Source organism: Camelus ferus, chromosome 2 (assembly GCF_009834535.1).
Source record: "Camelus ferus isolate YT-003-E chromosome 2, BCGSAC_Cfer_1.0, whole genome shotgun sequence".
NCBI lineage: Eukaryota > Metazoa > Chordata > Mammalia > Artiodactyla > Camelidae > Camelus > Camelus ferus.
Genome location: NC_045697.1, coordinates 118,581,046 through 118,603,265, shown reverse-complemented (window position 1 = coordinate 118,603,265; position 22,220 = coordinate 118,581,046). Strand labels below are relative to the sequence as shown.

At 45.6% G+C, this 22,220-nt stretch overlaps 1 protein-coding gene across 6 annotated transcripts in view; it reads left to right on the top strand.

Annotated features, from left to right (window-relative positions):
• Positions 1–22,220, top strand: part of GUCY1A1 (guanylate cyclase 1 soluble subunit alpha 1) — a 54,927-nt gene that overhangs the window by 17,468 nt on the left and 15,239 nt on the right. For 3 of the 6 annotated variants that reach the window (XM_032466265.1, XM_032466247.1, XM_032466254.1), the window contains exons 2-7: positions 5,879–5,977; positions 7,343–7,749; positions 13,778–13,839; positions 17,171–17,229; positions 18,835–19,550; positions 21,100–21,585. In XM_032466265.1, the coding sequence (XP_032322156.1) occupies positions 7,489–7,749; positions 13,778–13,839; positions 17,171–17,229; positions 18,835–19,550; positions 21,100–21,585 (1,584 nt within the window). In that variant the 5' untranslated portion in view covers positions 5,879–5,977; positions 7,343–7,488. Of the gene's footprint in view, positions 1–5,878; positions 5,978–7,342; positions 7,750–13,040; positions 13,203–13,777; positions 13,840–17,170; positions 17,230–18,834; positions 19,551–21,099; positions 21,586–22,220 lie in introns of those variants that run through there. The other 3 variants (XM_032466275.1, XM_032466286.1, XM_032466294.1) reach the window with 2 other exon arrangements.

Below are 22,220 nucleotides of genomic sequence, written 5' to 3'. Positions count from 1 at the left end.
AGACGTCACAGAGCTGGGACACGGTAGGGGCGAGAGGCAGACACGGACCTGCGGTCCTGGGGCCTGACGGAGCTCTTCCCTGCTGGTCCGACTCCACGACCTCAGAGCGCAGCTGCGTTTGCGTGAGCTGGTCCCCGCAGACCACGAGGGCTCCATCGTACTGCGCCAACCGTCACGTGTCTGCCAGATGCATCCTTGCAGAAGAGGGAAGGAAGTGGGGACGCGTGGCTGTGGGCACATCAAGTCAGGGATGTGCTTCCGGGACTTTGTGGCTGGCTAAAATGAAAAAGAAGAGAAAACGAAAAGGTTACGGTGTCATTATGCCACTTACCTGAAATCTACCAGCCCAGTTGTTTCCCCATCATGGATTTGCTTGCATTTTGCAAGTCTCATCGGAGTATACTAACTAAGTCGTAATAAAAGCTGTGAAGTCTAAGATAATGTGACCTTCTTGGGTGTTTTTCCAGATAGTTAAGTAGGTTTTTAACCTTACTTGTAAATTTAAATCAAACATCATTGTGATACAGGCATTTCTGATACAGCACGATATACGTGTCCCTTAAAAGCCACGTGTGCTCTGCTGCTCAACTCTACTAGAAATAAAAGGACTTATGGGAAGAAAGTGTGTTGGGGTGAAACCAGTCAACACGAGCAGTAACAAAAGTTGTAACAATCCTAAAAAATATACACGCTTAGTTATAAAAAGATAGGCTGTATTGTAGGGAATACGGCACTACAGTAATTATGGGACTGATGTAGGGGGAAAAGGTGGCTTGATTGGAAGAGACTTGAGGACAGTGCTGGACCTGCTGAGTTGTGGAGACGCAATAGATAAAAGTGTGTGATAAATCCTCCCAGGACACGGTGTACGTGCAGACTGAGGGAGAGTGTGGGGCGGGGACCTAGCGTGACTGCTACTTTATCCCGAAATATCCCCCTATTTGTAATTGAGTACGAGCCACATCCCATTACAGAAATACCCAGTATTCACCGGAAAACAGGAAAAACGGAATGGCTTTTTATAGGGTAACAGAGGTAATTTCTCCCTTCACCCTTTTCATAGTAATTATTACATTTTCAGTACATATATTTGTAAATGGCTTGGTCTCTGGAAGGAACTATTTCAGCTGTATACTGTGATGGGGATGGTAGGAAAAGCCCAGGAAGTTATTTCATACATTTCAGGAGCAAAATATTGAGACATTGGTCCGGTTTCCTCATGATCTCCATGACCTGCTCTAAGTGGTCATGATACGTAATTTGAAGAGATAGTAACTGCATGTATTCAAATTTCACTGATAATCCTATTGGAGAGTTTTAAAAACATAGATGGTTAGGATTTATAGTCTCAAAGGTTTTGCTCCTTAATGAGTTACAAGACATTCTGCAAACATTTTGCTGTACAATTTGACAATCAAACAAATGATAATCCATAAGAGTTAAAATCTCCCTACCATGGAGTGTACTAAACTTTGCTACTATGACAAAGTTGTCCCTGAATTGCCCCCTAAATCCCACAAGAAAGGCGTGGATCACACCACCTCATTTTCAATGACTTAGTGTCATGTGTTAGACGTAATTCGTGTCTGATCCCGTGGCTTCAGTGAGGCAGTTGTTTTCAGGGGAATGGGGGTTCCTGGCATTCTGGTCCGTAGATCTGAGGTTTCCACTGCTTTAGAGGTGACCTCCTTGTTTTGGGAGGATTATCAGTCTAGGCTCTTAGTAACAAAAAGTAAGCACCCCCCCCACTGTTCTTGAAGAGAGCTGGAGACACTGACACTCATGTACAAGCGCAGTCTGTTGCGAATTGGTGATGTACATTTTTTTTTTAAATTGCAGTACAGTCAGTTACAGTGTGTCACTTTCTGGTGTACAGCAGTGTCCCAGTCACGCATATGCATACATATATTTGTTTTCCTATTCTTTTTCATTAAAGGCCATTACAAGATACTGAATATAGTTTCCTGTGCTGTACAGAAGAAATTTGTTTTTTATATATTGATGTAAATTGCAATCAGTGTTCCCGTGTCTGGGCTTTGGGAGGATGAGAAACGCCTTCCCGAAGGAGATTTCAGTAGGAGAGGTGAAGCGTCCCCTCCTGCAAGGTGTCAGGTCACACTGAGAGCCTGCATCTGGGCTGAGTGACCACGAATAGCCCCAGGCCTGGGGGGTGCACCCTGGACCATTTCAATTGCCCTCCATGGCCCCAGACTTGTGCCTTGGCTTTGGTGTTGAGACGGAGAGTCCTCAAGTCCCCTCGGGTCCCCTCAGGAGCCAAAGCCTGTGGCTTCTCCCTGGGAAGAGAGCCAGAAATGACCCACTCTGTCATCCCCTGGGTCACTGTTCTCACCCATCCAAGGCCAGCCCCCTGTCCAGCGCCAACCACCTCTCATTCTGCGTCCCAGTCTGCTCTACTCAGACCCACTTCTTCATCACTCAGTTGGTGGCCCGTGGCCTAGAGCTTAGGCTTGTTGAGCCTGGTCTGCAGGGCCCTCCTGCCAGGGACGCCCTGGCCTCTGCCCGTGCCGCCCCTCACCACTGTCCACACGCCCCAGCCAGGCCCGGGGAATTCCACCCCCTGGACCACGACTGGTCTGTCCCCACCTCCGAGCACGTCGGCCTCTCTGGGACTGTCTTCTGAGGCTCCCAGCCACCATGCAGCTGGATGTCTCTTCCTCCTGGGACTGATTTCAGCCCCTACTTGCCCTCCCAGAGCTACGCGCCACTGCTATCGCACATGTCACACCGTGAACTGTGCGTCGGAAATAGCTTTCCTGTTGGACTGTCCTCTCCACGAGGGATGTGATGCCCGTTGCGTGCTGCTCTGCCCTTGGCGTCTGGAAGGATGGCCCACACGTTGCAGACCATCCTAGATACCTACTGAACAGAGTGAAACGTGAACAAGCAAAGGAATGAATGACATCGAGTGTGTTCAGTGCCGAAGGATTCTTGAGCTTTAACTTCCAGGAGCTCATCCTGGAATTTACCAAGGAGGTTGGGGGTGACACCGGGGAAGCAAAAACCAGAGCCTTGGAGACGCAGGAATAAATCTTGTCCGAGGACTTGAACACAGCACAGAAGGGAAAGCAGGGAGGAGTGATGCCTGGAGGCGCTGGAACCGCGTCCTTTCCCTCCACTTAGTGCTGGAGAGACTTGGACCTTCGCACAAGCTCCTCCACTGCTTCATCCCGCTTTCCTGATATATCGAAGGGGCAAGTTCTGTAAGTGCCCTTTACTGCCAAGTGAAAAGAACACAGTTTACAAGCGTGACTTAGGGACTTGTACTGAACATTTGTGCAGCCTTTGAGGAATGAAAGCGTTCAGCTTGCAGTCTACCAGGGACGTCAAGCTGTCCTCTTGACATCTGTTTCTGAAAATGGTCGGTAGGTGTGTGCTGGAGTGTGGACACTCTGCCTTTCCTGAGGCTGTCTGTTTTGAAGTTCCCTCTTAAAAAATCTGCACTTTGGAATTGAATCTTAAAACACTCATACTTCTTTAGTCACAGATTTCGGCCTGGCTGGGTGCTGGGTCTGGTGTAAGGACCTCTGTTGTGAAACAGACAGAGGACCTAGTGGGTGCTTCTCTCAGGTTTGGTTTTTTTTAAACATATGAAAAACAAGGCTTTTGTGCTTAATTCCCTCCTGGAGTTTAATGATGGAGCCACATTTCCTGAGCAGTAGGGTATCCTGGTTGTTAATTTGAGGCCGGTAGATGGGCCCTTATTCTCAGCGCAGCAGAGTTAATCACTTACCAGTGAAAGGAGAGAGCAGTCAGAACATTTGGAGGCTGTTTAATCATCAACTGTGGATGACAAGCACCTCTCCGAGTTTCTGAGAATATATATCCCACTGCCTGCCAAGGCCTGGTCACGAAATGCATCACTTTAATTAATTTGTTTTTTCCTTGCCATGTTTTTTACTGCCATCTCTACACCCCACTCTGGACTGAATTCGGGAGCGATCAAACCATTCCTGAAGTCACTGCTAAGGCTGCACCTACAGATCATCCCTCGTGCAGCCCAAGGGCGCGTTCTGTCTTCCCGGCAGGACCACGCCAGGCAAACACGGACTTCCAAGGTGCCCAATCTGCACGCATCTGTTCTCGGTGCAAATTCTTCCGCGGAACAGACGGCGACTGCTAATGAGTTTGTTTACACATGTGTGATTTAATGAGACTAAACACTTAACTGATCGTGAAGTCAGCCTTGTTTCCTGCTGCTGTTTTTGCTTTAATTAAAAACAATGTTGGGCACATTTTCTGGGAATTACAGCACTGTGACAGAGGAGATTTCCAGGAAGGGTTGGCTGTTCAGTTGTGGGACTGAAGAGGAAGATGAGAATACAGTGTTGGGTTTGGGGACAAGGGCTAAAATCTGGCTTAACTGACAAGATTAGGTGTAGTGAAGGAATTTTTCATGAAGTATGTCATGGCAGACTCTTTGGTCCAATGCTAAGATTAGAGTATGTCCCAGAATAACTTATTTTAGGAAGTTCTAGACCTGAATGGGCTCCACCATAAAATCTTTTTTTTTATTGAAGTATAGTCAGTTTCCAATGTTGTGTTAATTTCTCATGTACAGCATAGTGATTCAGTTATACATATGTATATTTCTTCTCATATTTTTTCATTATAGGATATTACAAGATATTGAATATAGTTCCCTGTCCTATATCAATTTTATATGTAATCTATTGTATAGCCTTCCTTTTTTTTGAGTGAACTCTTTTCTAGTTATTGGCTTATATTTTGATATAACTGAAATCATGACATTCAATTAAGACAGTTCTTCTTCCTAAAAATTCATATAAAATAATGGTGATTTAATTTTTATAAATAAATATTTATGTAAGGTTATCTGATACACTCCCCCTTTATTACTTTGAAATTCTGCAGAACTGAACCCACACAGGCTCACTTTGAGGTGGAAGAGATGAGGAAGGAACTCTAACCCCTGACCCACAGGCCAAATCCAGTCTGGTTTTGCAAGTTTTCTCCAGACCCATCTCTCATCCCTCTGCGTGTGTGGGCTGGGGAGTGGCGGAGCTGAGTCTCCGACTGCAGAGTGGGAGTGACCCACTCCGGCCCTGTAGACACAGGTTTCTCACCACTGATCATCTCCCTGCTGGGTCTGCGATCTCCCTGTACCTTCCCGAAGATTCCTAAATTCCACCTGACCACAGGTGTGGGTGTGGCTTTGAGTAGCTCAGGGCCCAGGGCCGGGCTGCTGCTTCTGGCCCGTCTGCTGCTTCTGGCCCGTCCTCATCCCTTCCCCAACCCTGGGCACCCTGAACACCCAGAGGGCTGGCAAATGCGACTTCACCTGCCTTGTTTGTCCCAGTTTGGGAAATGAGTAGGCCATTGTTCTCGACGTACTAGATAAGTTGTGACAAATTACAAGCTGTTGCTTATACATATTAGGAATACATGGAGAGCACTGAGGTGCATAGAAAAGAAAATAATAAATGATTTTTTATTATTAAATACACTAATTTTTTTTGTAAGTTAATTATTTTCTTTTTCTTGCCTTTTTTTCTTTAACTGAAGCATAGTCAGTTACAATGTGTCAATTTCTGGTGTACAGCCCAATGTCCCAGGCATGCATGTACATGCATATACATGCATATACATTTTCATATTCTTTTTCATTAAAGGTAACTATAGGATATTGAATATGGTTCCCTGTGCTATACAGAAGAAATCTGTTACTTATCCATTTTTATATACAGTGGCTAACATTTGCAAATCTCAAACTCTCAAATTCATCCCTTCCCACCCCCTGCCGCCAGAAACCGTAAGATTGTTTACTATGTCAGTGTGTCTGTTCCTTATTTGTAGATGAGTTCATAGTGTCCTCTTTTTTCTTTCTTTCTTTTTTTAGATTCCACATATAAGTGATATGTGAAATGTTAGACTTTAGCCTGGACGATTGAAGTTCCATCAGCTAAGGAGGTTTTTATGTTCTTGTTCGCTTTCTAAGGTAAACTTATAAACCGTATCTTTAAGATAAACTAATCCAACTGTATAAACCTGATTATTTAGAAACTCATTAGGTAATGAGTTTGGGTTCACAGAAAATGCACTCGCTGTGGGGTCAGCTGGACCTGCGTTTCAGCCCGAGCTCTGTCACTTTCTAGCATTTCAGATGGAAGAAAATGTCCTCAACTTGGAGCCTCTGGCCCACTGGGGATAATAATGCCTGTTTCAAAGAAGCTCGCCGCAAGGCCCAACTGTAAACACAGAGTTCCCGGCACTGTTCCAGGCACGACACGGCCTCTTTTTCACACTTTCGTGCCTTTTGACTTTACAAGCTTGGAAAGTTGGTGGACCCAGGTAGTCAAGATCGTTGGTACTGCTGATCAGCAGAATTTACAAGCAGACAGTTCGGCTGAAAAGTAGCTGGTGAGAAACGGGTGGTGGATTGTGTGGAGAAGCATGGTCACAGCATCAACACAAACAAAAGCAGGAGGGAGCGCAGGCCAGGACAGCCCAGCGCGTGATGTTCGTGGACCCCCAGGGAGAGAGGCCTTCTGGGTTTACTCCAGTGTCTTCCAGAGTCAGATCCACACACCCCTGCAAATCCAATGGCATGTTCTCAAGGAATCAGGAGTTCTTTGAAAAAAATACTATTTGCTTTTCATTTTGATGCTATTTTAAAATTACTGCACTATTGATAGAAAAAAAATCTTTTGCAGTAATCATTTCAATTAATTTTTTCACGTGAAAGTCAGTGTTTCAGATCTAACAACATACACTTGGGCATCATAATGTATTTTTTTTCTTCAGGTGTGTTGAGGAGACGTTAGTTATGCTGTTCTGACTTTTCAGAAGAGATCATAGTGAGGGTGTAGTAGTTCCCACACTAGTATGACCTAGACTGAGACTTGACTTCTGTCCTAAAACCATCGTCTTCCACTCTTGGGGAATCAAACTAGGCCAAATGGACTGGGGAAAAAAGGGGAAATCAGTAGTTTGTTCTAAAGGCATTTTGGAGAAAATTATATTCCACTGGAAAATACTAAAATACTAATAGTTGGTCTAGCAACTTGTGAGACATAGATAATTTTGGGAGTTTCTCAAATGTGTGTGCAGATGTTGGTAAATATGACTCTTTTGTAATTAATTCATGTACAGCCTCATCCTGTGCAGTTTAACAGTGAACGTGCAGGGTCCCAGCCAGGGGTCCTTTGTGGTTCCTGGGTACGCAGGTATTTTACCAGAATGCTCACCAGTGTTCCATCCATTTTAGGATTGACATCTCCACCAGAATTTTTGTTTTGCTTGGAAATGACCGACGACAGTAGGGTCTTTGCTTTCTCATGCCTGGCTTTTTCTGTATTCGCAGGAACAGGAGGTGCCTCCTCTGTTCTGAGCTGCTCCTGCCTGTAGACGCGCGGGTCACGAGGGTCCCTGGTCTGTCGTGGCTTCTGTGTGTCTGTCCCACCTGAGAGCAGCTCCCTGGGGGGCCACCCAGGTGGGGCCGCCAACACCATGTTCTGCACGAAGCTGAAGGACCTGCAGATCACGGGGGACTGCCCCTTCTCTCTGCTGGCGCCGGGACCCGCGGCCAAGGAGCCGGCGGAGGCGGCGGCGGCGGCCGGATGCTCGGAGGCCGGGACCGCAGCCCCGCGCGCGAGCAGGGGCGTCCCCGAGGGGCGCGCGCACGGGGGGCTTCCCCCCAGGAAGACCAGCCGCAGTCGCGTCTATCTTCAGACTTTGGCCGAGAGCATTTGCAAACTGATTTTCCCGGAGGTGAGCGCTTGCCCTTTCGAGATGGCACTGATATTTTGAAGATGCTAAAAGAATGTTTTTCTAAGGAAAATGCGAACACTTGCTTTCTCACTTTCAGGGCTGTGGTGGATGTAGAGTATTTTCCAGAAACATATAAAAACATTCCTCTACAGGCATCGTGTTCTTGAATTGTGTTTCATCTTAAAATGTTTAAGATCTTGCACTCTGTCCTGCACTCTGGTGAGCTTGATGACTTGCTTAGTCTGTTGGCCTCAGCATCCTTACCTGTAAAATGGGAATGGTGACACCACCCACTCCATAGAGCCTCAATGTGCATGAAGTAAAACAATCCATAGCTCCAGCCATCCATAAGGACCCATCCATTGTTAGCTGGTTTTTAGAGCTAAATTCCTCAAAGAATAACTTATTTTCTGCTGGGCTGTCCTGGTCTGTGTCCAAAGAGTATCACACATTCCCTGCCAATTTGCTGAGGTGTCCTGCTGGCTCTGAGTTTGAAGTCTCCGCTCACGCCAGGCTCGACCTCATCCCTAAGTTGGGGTCAGGGACCCGCACCTGCCAGTACCTACCTGCCGGCAGCTGGGACATGCCTTGTTATAGTGAGCAGCCTAGAGCCGCGCTGAGATCTGGAGCCCCTCCCTTAAGAGACCTCTGGAAAGACAGCTACTGTGTCATCTCATTTACATATGGCATCTTAAACAACACCACCAAGTCCCAAAGAGAAAGAGATCAGACTGGTGGTTCCCAGAGGCAGAGGGTGGGGGAGGGGAATTAGAGGAAGGTGGCCAAGGTGGTCAGAAGAGACCCACCTTCAGTTCGGAGATGCTTGGGTACCAGGGACGCAAGGACAGCGAGATGGCTGTAGCCAGCACCGCTGGATGATGTATGGGAAAGCCTCCGTGAGGAAAGCCTATGAGTTCTCATCGCAGCGAGAAATGTCTTCTCTTTACTTTTTATTGTACCTACATAAGAAGATGGGTGTTAGCCGAACCCAAGCTATTGTGGTCATCATTTCACATTCTGTGTAAATCAAGCCATCATGCTGCAGTGATGGATGTCAATTATTTCTCAACAAAACTGCAGGGAAGGGAGAGCTCTGGGGACAAGGTATGTACCTAATTAAGTCAAGTATCTTTGGAATAGAAGACATGCGAGGAGCTCCTCTCTGTCGTGGGGTGGAAGAAAAGAGAGGCTGAGTGTCTTCACGGTGTGTCTTCCTCTGTCTGTCAGAGTTCGCAGGCTTATATAAATTCACTAAGCTGGGAGATCGGGCACTGATGTCATCAGACTTCAGCCGTCATGATCCACTGATGGCTTGTCAGTGACTCAGCACCGACCCTGTGCGTTGTGCGAAGCACTGCGGAACCAGACTGCTGACTTCTAGGACTGAGGGAGCTTCAGAGGCCATCTTGATTCACTCCCAAGAAGGACTAGAGAGGTTAAGTGACTTGACCAAAGTCACACAGCTTTCGAGGGGGAGAGCAGTTACTGCTCTCGACAATATGGTCTCCAGTGAGAAAGAAGAGACCTGAAGCTCGGAGGATGGATGGGTTAGAATTAGCTGGAAGTCGAGGGAACTTATTTCAGATGTAATGCTAGAACAGTAGCCCTTTGGGTAGTGGCCTTTGAGATGGAAATACTGACTTACTCTCCCCTAGTGTGGCCCTTCTCAGGCAGCTGGTTGGCGTCACAGCCTGGGAAGCAGGTGGCGCTCTCAGGTTCAAAGACAGAGGGAGACACACAGAGGAACAGAGGGTGGGGGAGGGGAAGCTGGAGAGCATCCCTGCTTCCTCGAGTCCAGCCTGTCACTGTCCCATTGGCGTCATTATTTTGTCTGATAAATTTTGAGTCCCTCTGATAGAAGTCATGTACATGTTGGAATCTCTTTAAAAAACATTCTGAATTCCAACTAAAAATGACGTTTGCCTTTTTTCTTTTTCTGTATTTAGAATAACCTGTCATTTGCTTGCAAACTCCCAGGAATAAGGATCAGGATTTGACTACAGGGTTATGCAGCAGAGAAGGCAAGACTGTTGGGTCTGGGAGGCAGGGGTGAGGGAGGGTACAGTGGGAGTCAATGACTAGGTCTCCTTTCCCACAACTGAGGCCATTGGCCTTAGAACAGTGACTATCCAGTGTTGGTATAACTGGACTGTATAGTAACCAGCCTAGGTTACATCATCAACTGTCCAAACATCTGAATGTCTTTGATTAAAGAAGGTTTTTTTTCTTTTAAACTGCTTCTTTTTGAGTGGTCAGAGGTAGCACTTCTCCTACTGTTCACTTTTGGTTCTATCAGTAACTCAAAGGAGGAGACTCCAGACAGCATTTGACAACATCATAGTTCTTGTTTTAGAGAATCAGATTTAATTCCCCAATTATGTTTTATTGGGGGGGGGCAAGAATTATAGTTCATTATGCTGAGCAAATTTAGAGTGGGAGCTGGCATTCCAGAGCCATGGAATAGTAGGACTTAGAAAAGGCTTATGGCTTATCTAATGCAAACTTTTCATTTGTCTGGAAAGATTGAAGCACATAAAGTCAGGACGCTTGCTTTAAGTAAGAGATAACGGGGGGAGGTGAAAAGGTCTCTGCCTCTCACTCATAACACATTGCTCTTTCTGATGTAACATCGTTAGGTCATTTTTCATGGCTGTGCACCCCAGTAATCTTGGAAGCCCCTCAGACATAGTGTCTTTAAGAAACTTGCAATACAGTATCAACCACCCTTGTAGCAAATCAGAACCCACTTATTGAATTGAATCAGCTGAGTCAGATCTGCTTGTGTAAACAATACTCTCCCAAACCAAAGACCTCATGAGACTAAGGAGGGTCCGAGGGAACTCCTGAAGTCTCTAAATGTGCTCCAAAATACTGCGTTGCAAGAAGGAAGAAAAGAAGCAGTGTCACAATTTATCCTTATGAATTGAAATATCCTTGGTCTAGAAAAACATTAAAAACTGTAGAAAAGTTGAAAATCAACTGAAATAGCACAGCTTATCCAGAAACCCTACCAATGAAATTCCATCCAGAGTGTTGACAGCAAAAGTGCATTGAACAGCAGTTGTACCTAAGTACTGCTGTGTGCTGTGTTTGTGAGAAAATGCTCGTTTTAACAACAGAATACATATCTATCTTTATCAAGTCAAAAGAGAGCTGTTAAGTAAAGAGAAACAACTTGAGAGCAGCACTCTATTTACTTTTGGGGATGGGCAATCCTCTCTGTCCATCAGAAATCCCATGATCCACAGCACTTCAGGGTCCAAGGCTTGGGGGTATGAGTGAGCCTGTTCCTCCAAACTCAAAACAGATGCTTCCTGGGTAAAAGGGAGATTGAGGGCCAGGAACTGAGAATCTTCAGAAGACTGTGGTGCAGTATTGATGTGCATTGAATTGCAGGGACTTAATTTAGAAGGAAATACTGGACTTGGTCCTCAAATACCGTAGTAAACTGAAAGTCACTGTATATAGCTGTCAGGATGTGGAGTACCTGACCTTCCACAGCAGTTGGCTCTGAATCTCAGGTCTCACTTCAAGCTCAGTCCTGCTTAATGGCTTCCCTGTGAACGGTGTCATCTCGCGATCCAGGCTCAGGAGGACTGTGGGCGCCGTGGTAGGAAATCCTGCACCCCAGCAGCCTTTAGCAGTAAATGTTTTGCTTGGGAAGCTTGTGGCTTTTGCCTTGTCTTGTTTTGAATTTGTAACAATTTTCCAGGGGAGCAGTGGTATATAATGAAAGCAGGTGCAAAAGCCTGTTAACCTGTATTATCACTAAAGTATGCTGTTAAAACGTGGCCAGGAAAAAAAGTTCTTTAGAAAAAAAAAAGTTTCGATGCAATGTGGAAAGTCAGGAAGACCTCTGCTCCGCGGGCCCCAGCACCGGGAGGGAACGTTTCTCCTCCGTTACCGTGGCAGCGCATGTGTTAGGGGGGAAAGACTAGAAAGAGAAGCTCCTGGTGGCAGCGGGAAGGAAGTGAAGGACCAAGGAGGATACTGATTGAAAAGGGTATGAACGTGCATGTGACGGTTTAACCAGAAGGTTGAGAGGAGAGAGAATGGTGATATCCCCACCTGACCGGGGCGAGGAAGGAAAAACGGCTTCAGAGGCAGGGTTGGATGGGTTGTCTTTCCTCATCGCCCGTCAGAAGTTCCTAGTCACAGCAGTGATTCGTATATAAACAAATATAATTCAAATCGTTTTAAATTGGAAACAATCTGAAGGGACTCATGAACAAGCTGAAAGGGCAGCAGCTCTGTCCTGGGCTGTGTTGCTTCACAGATGCGATAATTACAGACGAAGCCCTCAAGACTTGAATTAACTGATGGGGGCACATGGTGTTCGTTCATTCGTTTGTTCACTCCATCATTACGTAGCGAGCATCCCTCTGGCCAGGCACTGTCTCGGTGCCGGACGTGGCTTGGTGAGCGAAGCAGGTCGTCCCTGCCCTGTCGGAGCCTCTGTTCTAGAGGAGAGGACAGGTAGTAAGAAAAAAAGTCGGGTAGCAAATGCCTGAAAGACGATTGAGAGCATGCGCAGAGGCAGTGCCCTCGTTTCACTCATGACTCTCTTCCCCAAGAACACCCAGAAAGATGGAGCGTGGTTTTATGGGTTTTAATCCACACTAACATGCTGGCGTTAGGAATACCAGAGTAACTTGAGAAATGGAAGCTTCTTAAGGACCCCGGGCTGATCTGCCTATTTACAGTCTCCAATTTAATGTTCCCTTCCTCTTTCCCTAATATCAAAGACGGCCAAGAAACAGGCCCACGTTTCCCTTCCCAAACACGGTCGTCGCCTGCCAGGCATCACAGAGATCGCCGGGCCCTTGCTCCGAATCTGCCCAGGGCTCCATCTCCTTCCAGCCCCTGCTCTCCTCCCAAGGCAGGTGTGCCCCCTCTTCTCACCTGAACAGTCAGAAAAACTGCTCTACAGGGTGAACTGAAGTTTTCTTTTATTTCTTCTCATCTCTTGCATTTTCTTTCAATGAACTTCACATTTCTTTTCTCAGCTCTATGCACTTTAAAAACCAAAAGTTCTTTTCATAACTCATTTCCTTGAAACAGAAGCTTGGTGTGTTTTGCTTAACTCTGCTGTCCCACTTGACCAGTGGAAACTCCGGGAGAGATATAAATAGTTCCTAAGGAAAAAGGAATTTCACAACTTGGGACATAGCCAGAGAATCGTTCACTGTCCTCTGGGTAAACCACAGAGAGAGTCCACGGCTATATACACACATATGATTTTTTGAGGGGGAGGAGGGAGGGATGCAGAAAAATTGGCAGCACTGGTTACCAGGGTTTTACTTTGCACTTAGCAACTAGTTAGGGAGAAGGAGCTGTTACAAGAGATGAAGACATAGTCGACCAGTATCTAAAACTCCGGAGGCTTATGTACAAATACTTTGCCATAGAGGAAAAACTGTGACACACTCAGAAATCAATAAAGGAAGAAACCTGTAAGTATTTGGTGAAGATTATTAGTTCAAAGAGAGGAAATGAGTACAAGTTACAGGAAATCCAAGATTTGTTCCAAATCAATGATCAACTGACCTTGATGACAAGGGTGGGTTTAAGGGCTCAGAGAGGAAAGACAGGAGGTCTGGAGTTTTCTGGAGCAGAAGTAAGTGATGCATGAGACATGAATGTGTATTCGGAGCGAAGCGGGGAGGTCCCTGCTGGGGCTGGGGTAGTGTCTGTGCCGGGAATGTGAGTTTGCAGATTCCTGAGATTTCTCCAGGAAGACCCAACTTTACCAAACTGGAGTCTCTGGTGGGGACTGGCGCTTGTTCTGTGGCTGCAGGGGACACCCACCCAGGGCAGGGCCTGAGGGCCACAGCCCAGGCCAGACTCCAATTAGCCTGAGCTCCTTGCTGCTTCCCAAGTTTACAAAGTGCACAGGAAACTGTGAGTTCCCCACACTTAAACCATTAAAGGAACGTTTCCGCTTTTTCCTAAGAGAATTTTTACATATGTATCTTCAAGAAAATGATTACTTAAGGGGATGTTTGAAACTTTTCTTTTCCATCTTCAGTTTGAGCGGCTGAACCTTGCCCTCCAGAGAACACTGGCAAAACTCCAAATACAGGAAAGCAGGTAAGTTGACCCAGTTCCGTTGTGTGAGTGTCCTGGTCCAGTCACCATTGCCGGGAACTGGCGCTCAGTGATGCGTCAGCGTGTGGGCATCACTTTGGCACACCTGGCACCGGGCTGCGGGTCTCAGCTGTCGCGAGTCTGCACGCGGCACACTCATGTTCCACGCTGTCTCTATCGCCAGGCAAGCTCGGGTGTATATAAAATGTTTAGGATTCTGCAGCTGTTGAGGAAAAGGCAGAACTGGGTTTCAAGCTGGGGTTCTTCAGAGCCCCTGATGTGAACCACCTTGCCTGTGCTGCTGCTTTTGATAAGCTCCCAGAAGGCCTGTTCTTTCCTACGAAGGGGCAATTCCTGAAATATTTAACAAAGGTGCAGCGTGGATCGGAGCAGACTCCTTGCTCGAAGATTAGGGCAGGGTCCCAGGGCCGCCTGCCTCCTCCTATTGTCAACCTTCTCCCAACTTCAACCACAGGTTAAACTTTTTAGTGGGGGTGGCTCAGTGGTGGAGCATGTGCTTAGCATGCGGGAGGTCCTGGGTTCAGTCCCTGGTACCGCCATTAAATGAATACATAATGAAATAAACCTAATGACCTCCCCTCCCCCCCAAAGAATAAATAAAAATTATTAAGAGAAAAACACTTAGCTGCTGCATCAGGAGGAGGAGGAGGGCTGGGGGAGCGAGAGGAGGGCAGCTCGGGGGGTGGGGCAGCAGCAGTTGCCACTCTGTAGGGAGGTGTTTTGGTATTTCCACGGCTAGTTTGGTTATACTGGTGTGCACTGGCTGAGTAGCAGTTCTATTCACACTTTTCCTTCTACTCTGTGTTTGAAATTTTCTTGAAGAGAGTTTTCTGTAGAGGTTTAATTAATATGTAAGGTGATTTAAAAAAAAACAACCTGACTTCTACAGTTAATTTTTAAAGATATCTTGGCACCTGACTGCTGATGGGGAGCTTGATTTGGCCTCATGTTTGTTTCCCTGCAATCAAAGGGCTATTTCACTGGTGAATCATAACACAAACACTTGAGTTCCAATTTTCAGAATCAGACTTTGATGTTTTGCAAACCAGCGCCGTTATCGGGAATGGTCCATAAATCCATCCATCTGTCCACTGCTGGAGAGTGGGTAATCTGCTCTGGGGATTATCTGTGCTGGTCTCCCTTGCTGGCGAACTGGTCCCCCACTGCAGGCGGCAGGCGCGCCAAGAAGGGGTCACAGGCGAGTCCAGAGGGAGAGAGTGTGAAGCTCTGAGTCTGACGGAGCTGTGTTTACAGAGTGATATGGAGAGCATGCCAGAGACCTCGGCCCTTCCTCCTCAGTCAAGCTGATAAGATATCTGACAAGTCCTGGAGCTGCTACCGTCCGTCCGTCTGTCTGTCTGTCTGCCTGAGCCCTTGGCAGGCAGCTCCCCTACTCCGAGTGCGTGCTCAGGGCTTGTGCACGCAAGTATTCCTAAGCTGCCTGCAGCTATGCTGGCAGGATGAGTTCCCAGAGAAGTATCTTTTTTAAAAATCTCAAAACTTACAAAAATTATTTTATTTGGAAAGCTTGAAACATCTTTTACCACTTCCCTGATGTCTGAAAGAGTGGATCATAGTTTTAAATTGTCCCAATGATTATTCTGTTGTTGAAATAAGATCAGGGAACTTTTTTTCTTAGAAGACGGCCTGCTGATTATCCTAAGTGGCTTCTTTGTGCTTTTTAGGCCCTTGGGGTACTGGGTTCATCCCCCGTGTGTTTGGTGGGTCAGCCTCCGTTTCTACTGCTGTCAGTTTGCCAACTGCTGAACATACCTTAATAACTCTGTTTTGTGCACTGCTTATTACCTTATGTGACTTGAAAAGCAAAATCTCTCTCTCTATATATAAAACAGTACACTGCTTCTAAACAAAGCGCTGGACCCCCTTTCTAAGTGAGTGAGTCCCAGCCCAGTCCTTACGATGCTCCTCTCAGCTGTTTGCACAGAGAGCTTCTGCTTCATTTCTTTTTCCAGGACCTTTGTTCACATCACGGCATCTCACGTATGAACTCATGGCTGGGGTGTGTGGCCATGTGTGTACAACACACACGCTTGCTGGTGTAATGCAGGCTTACACTTTCTTCTTTCTGAATTTTTTTTTTTTGAAGGTGAAGATAGGGAACGTATTTTGAATTGCACCGTGTGTTGTTTGGATTGGCTGAGCTTTGCTGGGAATTGGCAGGAGTCGAGTTCTCCAGGCAGATTTGCTCTCATTCTTCAGAAAAAAAATAGACATTGCTTAAATGAGAAAAAAGATGTGGATCTAAAGACGGATTAATATAACATATGTGACAAGGAGGTGGGGATCTCTTGATTCAAATTAGATATCATATAGTGGCCCTTAATCTATTTAGATAAGAATAATTTTCTACCTAGCGTTTTAAAATAAGTGTAAGCAGTGCACCTGTATGTGATAAAGTAGCCAGCTGAGCAGTTTTCCGGCTCAAAAATGTTTCCCTTTGAAACTTCTCTCCATGTAGGGTGCTTTACTGAAGTCTGTCTAGTAGTTGAAATTTGTGTGTTTGCCATCTTGGCAAGCTGAACCACAAATAGAACTTGGGTGTCTTTTAAAACACTTTAGCAGTGTGGCACATTTGGTCATAATTAGTCATCACTCTTGGAAATCATTAAAAAAACAAATAAGCAAACACAATAGCATGTTTGTATTTTAGCAAGTTGTCCAGCTGAAATTACTAACACCTTCTAGCCATCAAAATATATGCTATTACGTTATTGGCTTCTGTGCTATGTGCAGTAATTGAATAAGGAATAGACTTCTGTAGTCACGAATTCTTATGTAAGACCAAGGATGAAAGTTTAATGTAGTGAAATCTGAGAGTTAAATACATAGAGCCTAAAACTTGAAAGCAGGGTATACCATGTTACTTGCTTTAGCAAATAAATAAGGATACTTTAAAGTGGAATCCATCAGTACGTGGATGTTTCTTCTTGATTGTGTGTTCAGAAAACCCCAGTCTGATTCATTACCATCCTTTCTGGAAATTTCATACCACTGGTTTTCCACCAGTGCAAACACCCACACTCTTAGCCTATGTAAAGTTAGATTAAAAGGTAAATATACTTCATAAAATATGGTGAAACACTCTAGATCAGGTACATTTTGGGATTTTTTTTCCCAACATTATTTGAGGTCTGTACATGTCTCTGCTCCTTTCCTGCAAACTTAACAATGAAGTTTTGCCTCAAAGAAAAGGTAATTTAAATTACTTTCTGTCATCATTTCTGTATGTTATAGCCTGAAATTTTATCATTCATTCGTCAGTTTATAATTTAAAATATTGAAATCATTTCAGGAAATCTTTGGAAAGAGAAGACTTTGAAAAAATAATTGGGGACCAAGCAATTGCAGCAGGTAATAAAATATGAGCAATTAGGAAATAATTATACTTGTGGAACTAATATTTTGCCTGTAGACTAAGATTGTCCATTCCTAGAAAATATTTACCTGTAGAACTAGTATTTTTGTCTAAAATATTCCTGTTTATTTGTTGGTAACTTCCAGTGTGAAATGTTCAACATCATGTTTTGTGTTAACATAAAGAATGTCTTTTTCAAACTACATAAATATCTTTGTTTGACCTGTAACATTTCGTCTTCTTTCAAGGTTACTTGCTGAGAAGCAGCTAAAGCTGCCTGTGAGGCTGACTTATAGACATTCACATGCTTCCATCTTCAACTCAACTAAGTGTTCCTCATTTACACATAAAAAATTCTACTCAGCAATGTAAAATGAATAATTTTTTTAAACATTGGAAGCAATCATGGGGAAAAAGGAGAGCAGTGATCTCAGTAATACTTGGTTTGAGGGAAACAAGGAGATGGGTAACTGTCACACTGTCCCTTTCAAGGACCATGAGTCCATGGACTAACAGGTTAAATTTTTCTAAAAGTACAAGATATTAAGAATTTAATGATGATGATGATGATGATGATGAAGGCTGGCTCACACTGAGTCCTGCCTCCGAGTCTGGGACTATTTTAGTATAGTCCCCAGCACCACAGCAGTCTGGCAACAGGGCACTCTTGTTTTCCCTGAGTTTCACATGAGAAAAATGTGGTACTCAGAATTTAAAGACTAAAGGAGACTAGAGAAGGAGAAGCTATAGAAATTAAATAGTATGTTCCCAACACACATTCATTCAGTAGCATTTGAACAACAAGAATACTATTTTACTCAGAAAAAAAAATTACTTTATATTATCTCTAAGAAAGAATGACAAAATTGTGTTTCACCACAGGTGATTTCAAAATAATTCCTGTATCTGATGCTTATTTTCTGGGAGGTCCTCTGAGGGGGTACAGTACCCCTTCACCAACATGTACTACAGTTTTTGTTGTTAACAAGGTGGGAGAGCTTCTTCTAAAATGGACTTGATCCTATATTTCCAATTGTTTTTTTTTTAAGCTTGTATTTATTTATTTATTTTTGAAGTCTAGCCAGTTTGCAATGTCGTGTCAGTATCTGGTGGACAGCATAATATTTCAGCCATACAAACACATACATAGATGCGTTTTCATATTTTTTCATTATGGGTTACTGCAAGATATTGAATATAGTTCCCTGTGCTCTACAGAAGAAACTTGTATATATAGTAGTTAACGTCTGCAAATTTCAAACTCCTGATTTATCCCTTCCCACCCCCTTTCCCCTCTGGTAACCATAAGTGTTCTTTTATAGTTAAGTTTCAGGAAGATAAAAAGTCATACATTATACTCAGTTGATCATTCTGTTGTAATCAGTTGATTTGGGATTTGTATTGAGAGTTCTCAGAATTTTGGAGGCTAATCTATGTAGACACTTTGAATATAGGTGGTTAACTTTGGTGGGAACTCTTATGACTAGCAGATACAAGGCAAACTCAATCATCAGATAAAACAATATTAGAAACAGTAGAACCAGCGCCATCTGCCAAGATGACGCGTTTGCTGCGGCAGACAGTGTGCTATGTGCTTTCAGGAGTTCCGGTGGAGATCATCAGAGAGTCCCTGGGTGAAGAGCTTTTTAAAATATGTTACGAGGAGGATGAATACATCCTAGGTGTGGTCGGAGGAACCCTCAAAGATTTCCTGAATAGCTTCAGCACGCTCCTGAAACAGAGCAGCCACTGCCAAGAAGCAGAAAAGCGGGGCGGGATTGAGGACGGGTCCATCCTCTGCCTGGATAAGGACGAGGACTTCCTCAGTGTCTACTACTTCTTCCCCAAGAGAACCACGTCCCTGATTCTGCCCGGCATCATTAAGGCGGCGGCCCACACGCTGTACGAGACCGAGGTGGAGGTGTCCTCCATGCCCCCCTGCTTCCACGCGGAGGGCGGCGACGTCCTGCAGCAGCCCTGCCTGCTCTACTCCGTCCGCATCACCAGAGCCAGGCCCGCCCCGTCGCCGGCCCCGGGCAAGCCGCCGTCCTCGCTGGTGATCCCCGTGTCGCTCTTCTGCAAGACCTTCCCGTTCCACTTCATGTTTGACAGAGACATGGCGATTCTGCAGTTCGGCAACGGCATCCGGAGGCTGATGAGCAGGAGGGACTTCCAGGCGAAGCCCCGCTTCGAGGAGTACTTCGAGATCCTGACTCCCAAAATCAGCCAGACGTTCAGCGGAATCCTGACCATGCTGAACATGCAGTTCGTGGTGCGAGTGAGGCGGTGGGACAGCTCCGTGAAGAAGGCTTCCAGGGTAAGGAGAACCTAATACTGCTGCTAATACGAAATCAGCGATTTCACCTTTAAAGTATAGGAAGCGAAAAAGGTAAAAAAGAGATGCTTCGCTTCAGATGTCAATTAAACATTTCTGTTTAGAATGATTCTCAAATACTTTTCAGGCTGGATGGAATCAGTTGAAAATAAGATCTTGCTGCATTCATTTCTTGCTTACCTAACCCCTCACTTCACAGATGCACGTCGCATGCAGTCTAGCTTTTAAAATCCTTATGGAGTATTTTATAACTGAAGTAGAAACGTGTTTATATAAAATACATTTTCAATCATCACAAGTAGCTGACTTAATTTAGAATAATAAGAGGTATTTTTCGACAGCCAACAAAAACGGCTTCTTTCTTACAGAAGGCAGCCAAATGGATTTTAAATCAGTATTTAATAGACATGGAAAAAAATCAATAATAATGTATTGCATTAATTGTTAGAAAATGTGGGAAAAACTGCTTTGCTTACATCTCATGATAGAGAACCACGGTGATTATTTAGAAAGGACGTTTGTGAAGTGGTAGCTGACGGTACAGGCAGAGCTCACAGAGAGGCTCAGGACACATCTGGCTTTTAGACACGCGTAACCTGGCAGACACACTGTCTGTTCCCACAGGAAGACAGCTTTGCTGCTTTTTTTATCATAAAAATAATATAGCCAAGTGTTTAAAAAATAGGTAATATTTAAAGGTGTTTATTGCAAAATCAAAAAGCATTAATTATATACATTTCTGTTTGAAACAAAAAGTACTATTTGCAACTTATTTTTTTAAATCACTAAACAGTATATTTTGAGCATCTTTCCATGCCATTATATCCCCATCTGTTTCACTTTTTTCCAGGGCTGGGTAATATCTCATTGTACCGTTGTCTTCCATTTTATTTTATTTTATTTTTTATTGAAGTGTAGTTGATTTACAGTGTTAGTTTCAGGTGTACAGCAAAGTGATTCAGTTACACATATACATACATACGTATATTTTCTTTTCAGATTCTTTTCCATTACATGTTATTACAAGAAACTGAGTATAGTTCCCTGTCCTTCACTTTATTTAACTGCCCACTGTGGAAGGACGTCTGGGCGGCTGTCAACCCTTTGCTGTGGTAAACACACACGCGCAGGTCTGTCCCACTCACACGAGTAGACCTTGTGATGCTGGGTGATCGCATGAACCCTCCCCTGGCTTGGGGCTCCCTTGGGGCAGCCCCTTCTGCAGCTGTAGAAACGGAAGCATCAGCCTGCCTCGTAGTGAGAAGGCCCGAAGCAAGTATTTTTTGCATTGCTGATGGAAAATTATGATTTCCATGTAGAGTTTATCCCTAAATATTCTCCAAGTGTCTGCGTGCATCTTAGAACGCATAGTAAATTACATTGTGAGAAAGTGTATCATTTGCTGGCAGCAAGTAGAAAAACATTAAGCTGAAAAACTAAGGGATTATCTCTGTATCCACGTCCTCACTTTGTCTCCAGAAGGTGCTGGAGACCTGAATAAACCGCCACGCGGTTCTCCTTGGCTCCACAGGTCATGGACCTCAAGGGCCAGATGATCTACGTGGTGGAGTCCAGCGCCGTCCTGTTCCTGGGGTCGCCCTGCGTGGACCGGCTGGAGGACTTCACGGGGCGCGGGCTCTACCTGTCGGACATCCCGATCCACAACGCGTTGAGGGACGTGGTCCTGATCGGGGAGCAGGCGCGCGCGCAGGACGGCCTGAAGAAGCGGCTGGGCAAGCTGAAGGCCACGCTGGAGCAGGCACACCAGGCGCTGGAGGAGGAGAAGAGGAAGACGGTGGACCTGCTCTGCTCCATCTTCCCCGGCGAGGTGGCGCAGCAGCTGTGGCAGGGCCAGGTGGTGCAGGCCAAGAAGTTCAGCGACGTCACCATGCTCTTCTCGGACATCGTGGGCTTCACGGCCATCTGCTCCCAGTGCTCGCCGCTGCAGGTCATCACCATGCTCAACGCGCTCTACACGCGCTTCGACCGGCAGTGCGGGGAGCTGGACGTCTACAAGGTAGCGGGGGAGGGAGTCTTCCCTGGGCGGGGGAGCCGCTTTCCCCGCCCGCGCGCCCTGTCAGGTCTGGGTGGGGGGCGGGCCGTCGCGACCTCAGCGCGTGGCTGCCCGCTGTCCAGCCTGGAATCGCTCGGAATCTGTGCAGAAACCGATGATTCCGTGCAAGGACCGCCACCGCGCCCTCCCCAGAGAGTAAGTGGGTGGGGGTGGGGCCCCGGGGAAAAGGGGCGTTTCGAAGTCAGTGAACTGACACTTGACCATGAACACTGAGTAGATTCAGCATGAGACGGACCAAAGTGTAACTCGTCTGGGGAGGATGTATCCTTCCATCTGAATGTTTGGTTTTGTTTATTGGAGGGGGGAGGTAATTAGGTTTGTTTATTTATTTAATGGAGGTACCGGGGATTGAACCCAGGACCTTGTGCCTGATAGGCAGGTGCTCTGCCACTGAGCTCTACCCTCCCTCATCTGTAAAAGCAAAGGAGTGTGAGGAGTATACAAATTGCCTTGTGCCAAGTGAATTCAGTACAGAGTCAGTGTGATACTTTTCATGGCCAGTAACAGACACCAGGCCACCTGCTTAAGGTGTTCTTGTACAGAGGCCAAGGGCAGAGACATCGGGACAGGGAGGTCTG